This window comes from Mandrillus leucophaeus, unplaced genomic scaffold, assembly GCF_000951045.1.
Source record: "Mandrillus leucophaeus isolate KB7577 unplaced genomic scaffold, Mleu.le_1.0 Scaffold418, whole genome shotgun sequence".
In the NCBI taxonomy this organism is placed as follows: domain Eukaryota; kingdom Metazoa; phylum Chordata; class Mammalia; order Primates; family Cercopithecidae; genus Mandrillus; species Mandrillus leucophaeus.
In genome coordinates, this window is record NW_012104454.1 from 528074 (window position 1) to 536467 (window position 8394).

Consider the following 8394-nt stretch of genomic DNA (forward strand, 5'->3'; position numbering starts at 1 on the left):
CTCGGCCTCCCAAAGTGCTGGGATTACAGGCTTGAGCCACCGAGCCCGGCTAATTTCTGTATTTTTAGTAGAGACGAGGTTTCACTATGTTGGTCAGGCTGGTCTCAAACTCCTAAACTCTTGATCCGCCCGCCTCAGCCTCCCAAAGTGCTAGGATTACAGGCATGAGCAACCGTGCCTGGCCAGAGCATTTATATACATATACAAGTTTTTCTTTTTTTTTTTTTTGAGACGGAGTCTAGCTCTGTCACCCAGGCTGGAGTGCAGTGGCCGGATCTCAGCTCACTGCAAGCTCCGCCTCCCCGGTTTATGCCATTCTCCTGCCTCAGTCTCCCGAGTAGCTGGGACTACAGGCGCCCGCCACCTCGCCCGGCTGGTTTTTTGTATTTTTTAGTAGAGACGGGGTTTCACCATGTCAGCCAGGATGGTCTCAATCTCCTGACCTCATGATCCACCCACCTCGGCCTCCCAAAGTGCTGGGATTACACGCTTGAGCCACCGCGCCCGGCCACAAGTTTTTCTTTTTCTTTTTTGAGACAGAGTCTCATTTTATCGCCCAAGCTGGAGTGTAGTGGCATGATCTCAGCTCACTGCAACCTCTGCCTCCCGTGTTCAAGCAATTCTCATGCCTCAGCCTCTTGAGTGACCAAGATTACAGGCACATGCCACCATGCCCAGCTAATTTTTGTATTTTTAGTAGAGACACGGTTTCGCCATGATGGCCAGACTGGTCTTGAACTCCCGACCTCAAGTGATCTGTCCATCTTGGCCTCCCAAAGTGCTGGGATTACAGGTATGAGCCACTGCACCTGGCCTGCATATTTCTTTTTTCTTTTTTCAAGGAACTGGCTATTTGATTGCAGGAGCTGGCAAGTCTGAAATCTGTAGGGCAGGCCTGCAGGCTGGGAACTCTGGGGGCAGGAGGTGATATTACAGTCTTAATGCAGAATTTCTTCCTCAGGGAAACCTCGGTTTTGCTCTTCAGGCTTTTCAAACCATTAGATGAGGCCCACCAACATTATTGAGACAATCTCCTTTACTTATAGTCAGCTGACTAGATGTTAACTGTGCCAGCAAAATAACCTTTATAGCAACATCTATATTAGTGGGATTTTTGTTTGTTTGTTTTTTGAGACAGAGTCTCCTTCTATTGCCCAGGCTGGAGTACAGTGGTGCAATCTGGGCTCACTGCAACCTGTACGTCTTGGGTTCAAGTGATTCTCATGCCTCAACCTCTCAAGTAGCTGGGACTACAGGCATGTGCCACCACAGCTGGCTAATTTTTGTATTTTTTTCTTTTTAGTAGAGACAGGGTTTCCCCATGTTGGTCAGGCTGGTCTCGAACTCCTGATCTCAAGTGATCCACCTTTCTCTGCCTCCCAAAGTGCTGAGATTACAGGTGTGAGCCACTGTGCCTGGTCTATATTAGTGTTAGATTGAATAACTAGGTGGTATAACCTAGCCAAGTTGATAGAAAACTAACTATCACACTATATAGTGTTAGATTGAATAACTAGGTGGTATAACCTAGCTAAGTTGATAGAAAACTAACCATCACACTAAGATTGAAATGTCCATTAGATATTTTGGGGCAGTTATAAATAAGTCTGGAGTTTAGGAGGAGGGATCCATCCTAGAAATGTCAATTTTTAAAAATAGTAGGCCCGACGCGGTGGCTCACACCTGTAATCCCAGCACTTTGGGAGGCCGAGGCAGGTGGATCACGTGAGGTCAGAGTTTGAGACCAACCTGGCCAACATGGTGAAAGCCCATCTCTACTAAAAATACAAAAAATTAGCCAGGCATAGTGGCTGGTGCCTGTACTCCCAGCTACTTGGGAGGCTGAGGCAGGAGAATCATTTGAACCTGCGAGGCAGAGATTGCAGTGAGCCAAGATCATGCCATTGCACTCTGGCCTGGGAGACAGAGTGAGACTCCATCTCCAAAAAAAAAAAAAAAAAAAAAAAAAAAAAAAAAAAAAGTAAAAATAGTAAAATACACATAACATAAAATTTACTATTAATAACATTAATATGTACACAATATTGTGCAACCATCACCACTACCTAGTTCTAGAACATTTTCATTGCCCAAAAGGAAACCCTGAACCCATTAGTTACTTTCCATCCTCTCCCTTAATCTCCAGACTCCCGGCAATCACTTATCCACTAAACTGCTTTTTGTCTCTATAGATTTGTCTATTCTGGTTATTTGGAATAAATAGGATTACATAATATGTGCCCTTTGTATCTGGTTTATTTCACTTAGCTTAATGGTTTCAAGGTTCATCTATGTTGTAGCACACATTCATTCCTTTTTATTGCTTAATACTATTCCACTGTGTAAATATACCACATTTTGTTCACCCATTCATGGGTTGATGGACATTTGAGTTGCTTCTACTTTTGGCAATTGTGAATAGTGCTGCTAAAAATAAACATTCGTGTATGAGTTTTTGTTTGAATGTCTGTTTACAATTGTATTGGGTATATACCCAGGAGTAAAATTGCTGAATCATATGCTAATTTTATGTTTAGTTTATTGAGGAACTGCCACTGTTTTCCACAGCAGCTGTAGCATGTTACATTCCCACCAGCAATATCTGAGGGTTCCAATTTCTCCACACCCTTACCAACGCTCATTTTCTGCTTTTTGTTTGTTTTAATTTTAGCCACCCTAGTGGGTGTGAAGTGGCATTTTATCAACTTGATTTGCATTTCCTTAATGACTAATGATGGTGAGCATCTTTTCATGTGCTTCTTGGCCATTTGTATATCTTCTTTGGGGAAAGGTCTATTCAAGTCTTTTGCCCATTTTTCTCTCCTTTTATTTCTTTTATTTCACCTGCGACTATAGACAGGATCCAAAGAGGAGTTTTCCAGTCTCTTTCCTGTGTTTAATGGAGACTTACCTTACCCTTCTGTGTTATTTTTTAATTTGGTTGTTTGTCTTTTTGTCGTTGAATTGTAGAGATATGAACTTTGAAATGAACTGACTCTGCAGCCTATGCCTCCTAGCCCCTCATTTAAAGTGCTCCCTCCTCTTCTTTTAAGTCTATATACAGGCAAATAGCTTCAAAAGCTGGAAAAGACCCTTAATGTCATTTTTCTCCACCTTCAGGTTGTCCCCCATTCCTGCAGTTTTTTGAGTTCCCAAACTTCAAAATCGGCTGTGTATCCTCAGTCATTCCTGCTGCATGTTGACCTCTACTATTTTGGCTCTATAAATAATGAGAAATGCGACCAGCACAGTGGCTCACGCCTGTCATCCCAGTGCTTTAGGAGACTGAGTCCGCAGCATCGCTTGAGCCCAGGAGTTCAGGTTACAATGAGCTATGATCTTGCCACTGCACTCCAGCCTGGGCGATAGAGTAATCTTGTGACTCTAAAAAACAAAAAAGAGGAAAGAAGAAAAAGTTATATAAAAATCTCACATTAGATTTGTTCTTTTTTTTTTTTTTTTCTTTTTGAGATAGAGTCTCGCTCTGTCGCCGTCCAGTGGCACGATCTCGGCTCACTCCAACCTCCGGGTTCAAGCGATTCTCGTGCGTCAGCCACCCGGGTAGCTGGGATTACAGGCGCGCGCCATCACTCTCGGCTAATTTATTTCGTAGTTTTAGTAGGGACGGGGTTTCGCCAAGGCAGCCAGGCTGATCTCGAACTTCTGACTTCAGGTGATTCGCCCGCCTCGGCCTCCCAAAATTCTGAGATTACTGGTGTGAGCCACCGTGCCCAGCCTTGATTTGAATATAAAGGTTCTAACACTCCCAAACACAAGGTGCCCCTATTTACAACTGGATCTTCAATAAGCGTCTGGTGATTCAATTTCCGCCAATTAGAAAGAGCCCAACCAGAACACGCAGGCGCCTTAACGCTGAGGGCATAACGAAGGTAAAGAAGGCGTGGCTACTGCCCAAATCCAAGATGGCCACCAGGAGGCCGTCCGTTCTCGGAAGGGCAGCCCATCCTCGCTCCTGGGAGGCTCAAAGGCTCAAACGCCATTGGCGGAATCGTCGACAGCTCATCCTCCGCCCCCCGCAGGGGGCGGTAATGACAGAGTCCAAGTTTCCGGTTCCGGCAGTACCGGGAGCCGAGTCGAGATGGAGGAAGATGCGACCGGCGGACGGCATTCGCTGGGAACGACGGATAGACTGGGGGCTGCGGCCTAGAGGTCCGGGCTTGGAGTTCGCCTCAGACGCGGCGGAGCCGCCGGAGTCTGAGAAGGTAATAAGCCACCAGCTCGGGGTCCCTGACAACTAAGGTCTCTGAGGATCTGCACTTGTCAAGGAGGCAAAGGATGCCTGGGGTGCCAGGCTGTGGTGCCATACAGTGGTGCCGTACAGTTCTGGGAATGAAGGACAACTGCTGTGAGGCGTCTCTTTCTGGCAGAGGAGCGTGAGATTCGCTGACAGCGAAGAAGCACGGCAGGGGGCATGTTCGAAGAGCCAGAGTTGGGTGTGCGGGGGCCAGAACAGAGGCTGTATAAAGGGGGTGTCCCATGGAGTATCTTGAGAGGATTGTCATGTGTTGTCTGTGATGAGGGATCACGTGGGTACCTATGGAAGACCGAAGGAAAGCTGGGTGGGAATCTCACCATGTCCGAGGTAGGGAGGAGATGATCTTGAAGGAGGGTTCGAAGGCATCCCCAGGCATTCCCCTAGGGAAATGTATATTCAGTAGGACAGGTGGGCAAGCATGTACATATATTCACGTTCATGTGGTAGATAGCTCCCAGGATACAGATGCAATAGGGAGAACAGAAGGAATAGAGGGTATTGGTCTCTATTCTCTGTTTCCAGCTGAGAAGTGGGGACCCATGGATGTCTTGTCAGGAGTTGTAGAAGATGATTTGATTTGAAAAGATCCGAATCGATCAAATGGTCATCACTGTGCTCAATTCTACTGACAAGTCAGGATGGAGTCAGAGGGCTCCTAACCTACTCATAATGGTCCTAGAGTCCTGGAGTAGTTGTTATAATTCCTTTTTTTTTTTTTGGACACAGAGTCTCGCTGTGTTGCCCAGGCTGGAGTGCAGTAGCGCGATCTTGGCTCACTGCAAGCTCCGCCTTCCAGGTTCACACCATTCTCCTGCCTCAGCATCCCGAGTAGCTGGGACTACAGGCGCCCACCACCACGCCCGGCTAATTTTTTTTTTTGGTGTTTTCGGTAGAGATGGGGTTTCACCGTGTTAGCCAGGATGGTCTCGATCTCCTGACCTCATGATCCACCCGCCTCGGCCTCTCAAAGTGCTGGGATTACAGGCGTGAGCCACCACGCCTGGCCATTACAATTCTTATAATGCTGACAATCCTTAATACTTAAAGCAATGCTTCCCAAACTTATATATTATAAAAGTTTGGTTCTTATTCAGCAAGTCTAGGGTGCACCCTGAAATTCTGTATTTCTAACAGGCTCCCAGGTGATGATGTCCATGATGCAAGTCCGTGGACCACCTTGGGTGGCAAGGACTTAGAGCATCACTGTCCAGTAGAACTTTCTGTAATGATAATGCTTTGCTGTTAACAAAATGCCTTCACAATTATTAACTCATATGAGTTGCACCAAAACTCTTATACAGCATTGACAGGCTTTATTAGCCTGATTCAACAGACAAGGAAACTGAATTTCAGTGAAGTGACTTGGTTCTAGTCTTATACTACTGAGTAATGGAAGTGAAATTCAACATGGATCTTCCGATTGCTGGTGTTCTTTCCATTGTATGACCTTGCCTTCCAGGTGACACTGCCTTCTCTCGAGCCAGAATCTTATCCCAGAACCTAGTGAATAGTTAGTCCCATGTGAATTTTCTGGTACAAGGAGAGTAGAGGTGAAGAGGAGGAGGCATATGCCAATTTGTCCCTTTCCATTGGTGGGATCAGTAGTGGGAGCTCTGCCTCTAACACTTCACTTGATGACTTCAGGACAAAGCGCTCACTAATTCTGGGTCACCTGTTAGGTCCCCAGAGGAAGCACTTCAGCATTTGTGCCTGAGCAGTGTTGAAAAGTAGAAGAAAATCCGGAATTGGAACCATGCACATGAGGGTCTGAGAAAGAGCCCTAAAGAAGTTGGGCTAAGTTGGGAGAAGGGAAGGCTGGAGGAACTTTGCATATGGGTATCTGCAAAGAGGATTTTTCAGAGGGCAAAACAAGAAGAATGGGATTGATATTTCTGCAAGAAGTTTGGAAGTTATGTAACAAAGAGCAGGTTGAGATCCTACGTTTTAGGAGCAGCCTGCCCCTTTTGAAGGGGTAAAGGGAGTGGGTGTAGTGCCCTCTCCCCTTCTGTTGTAGTGGCTTATCCCTCTAAGGCATGACCCTTGGATAGGAGTTACCTGCCTCAGAAAGTCCCCACTTCCTTGTGGGAGTTTAAAATAGATTGGCGTATGTGAGAGATGGGGACAAGGTGGGAAATCGGATCCTGTCTTAGGATTTCTCATCAGGAGATGCTGGTACTTGGTGTTTCAGCTTGATAAATTGAGAAGGTGCCATGAAACCAGGTCCTGGAACAGAATCCCTGGTTGCTCTGTCGTTTAGCTGCTCTGACCCTCTGCCCTGTAGAGCACGCATTTTGCATGTGCCTGGCAGGAGGCCCTCCTGCTTGAACCCAGCTGTATTTGTCTGTGTTGACAAGGTGACTGCTCAGCCACTAAGCTTGGTCACTCCACAGACACACTAGGAAAGCAGAAGCAGTTCTTGGTTTCTCTGGAACAGAGCTGCAAGAACTCTCTGGGCATCTGCATGGCCAGGAGCTTATGCTTAACTGTTGAGTGACCTGCAGCCATAAGGGCATTAATTCTGCCTTCCAGAGGTGGGAATGACTTGGCCTTAAACAGTGATTTGTGTTAGAATTCTTCAAATCCCATAAGGTAGAAGGCATGGTGGAGTAGAGAAGAAATCTTGGCTCATATCTGCCTCTTCCATTGATCAGCTATGTGACCTTGGGCCTGTTACTTTTTTTTTTTTTTTTTGAGACGGAGTCTCGCTCTGTCACCCAGGCTGGAGTGCAGTGGCCGGATCTCAGCTCACTGCAAGCTCCGCCTCCCGGGTTTACGCCATTCTCCTGCCTCAGCCTCCCGAGTAGCTGGGACTACAGGCGCCCGCCACCTCGCCTGGCTAAGTTTTTGTATTTTTAGTAGAGACGGGGTTTCACCATGTCAGCCAGGATGGTCTCGATCTCCTGACCTCGTGATCCGCCCGTCTCGGCCTTCCAAAGTGCTGAAATTACAGGCTTGAGCCACGGGCCTGTTACTTTTAATGTATCTGACCCTCCATTTCCTCATTTATCAGAAGTGTCTAACTGTACACAAGTTAAATTGTAAGGATTACATGAGGTATAGACAGTCAGTCAATCCTGTTGTTTCTCTGTGTCTTCTCACCTCTCACTGGTGTTGGAAATATGATCTTGCAACCCTGGATGGCAGCCACTCTGGAGCGGGAGAGACAGTGACCACCTTTTGAAGGGCTCAAAGGAGAATATTATCCCACAGGACTTAGTGGGTCCTCCAGGCTGAGGCTGGGGAGGAGGGCCACCTTTGCCTACAGCAAGTGGCATATCATTGTTCTAGGGGTTCTCTTGACGACAGAACTTTGCCTGCAGCTCATTTTCCACAGCCTAGATTTTCCAGTCTTGCCAATCCAGTTGACTTCTGTCTTCTCATTTCCAAGCCTTTGTTCTCTCCCTTTCACTGTCTACATGGGTTATCCTTAATTCAAACTGCTTTGTCCTGTAGGAAGCCTGTGCAGGTTATGTGCACCTCCCTCAATCCTTACCTTGAAGCTGAGGTTTCCCCTCAGCTCTCAAGTACTCAGTTTGCACTGCAGGTAGTCCCTATGTTAACGAAAGTTATACAGTCCAGCTCAGGGAATCCTGAAAAGCTGCCCTTGCTTCCATGGTAACCAAAAGGCAGTTCTCATGGAATAAAAGCTACCTGAAGCCTGAGTTAGGACCTTTGGTTGGGGAAGGTGGTTGAGGATGGACTGTGATTAGATGCTTGGCATGAGGTTTGCTAATGGAACTGCTAGTGTAGAATGTTTCAGCCCCCTAGAGTTGTCCCTGTGATGTGGCTACCTCCTTTCTCTGGGATTTCTCTTAAAGTCTGGGGAGCCCCTGGTTCTCACTTCGTGGAATTTATTTTCCCACTCTCCCTTTCTGGCTGAGAATTTCTAGTATCTTACAGAACAGTGGTGGGCTACACTGGAGCACATCGTATTACCACTAAATATGTCTAATAAATGATATCCTCTGATTTGACATTTCCTAAATGTGAAGCTCCTGATTTTATACGGTTTTGAAATTAGTAAGCTTGTTAGTTTTGTTTGAAATTCTAGGCATTGGATACACTTAACATAAGGGCTACATGTGCATTAACATGCTCTTGTTTCCTTCAGTCTGTAT

General features: G+C 46.4%; 1 protein-coding gene across 4 annotated transcripts in view; it reads left to right on the plus strand.

Moving 5' to 3' along the window:
• Window positions 1–3907: 3907 nt before the first annotated feature.
• SLC25A44 (solute carrier family 25, member 44) overlaps window positions 3908–8394 on the plus strand; it is a 29125-nt gene continuing 24638 nt past the window's right edge. For 3 of the 4 annotated variants that reach the window (XM_011992744.1, XM_011992745.1, XM_011992746.1), the window contains exon 1: window positions 3908–4223. Coding sequence is in view for 1 of the 4 variants with exons in the window: in XM_011992743.1 (XP_011848133.1) it covers window positions 4433–4476 (44 nt within the window). In the remaining 3 variants the exon portion in view is untranslated. Of the gene's footprint in view, window positions 4224–4432; window positions 4477–8394 lie in introns of those variants that run through there. The other variant, XM_011992743.1, reaches the window with a different exon arrangement.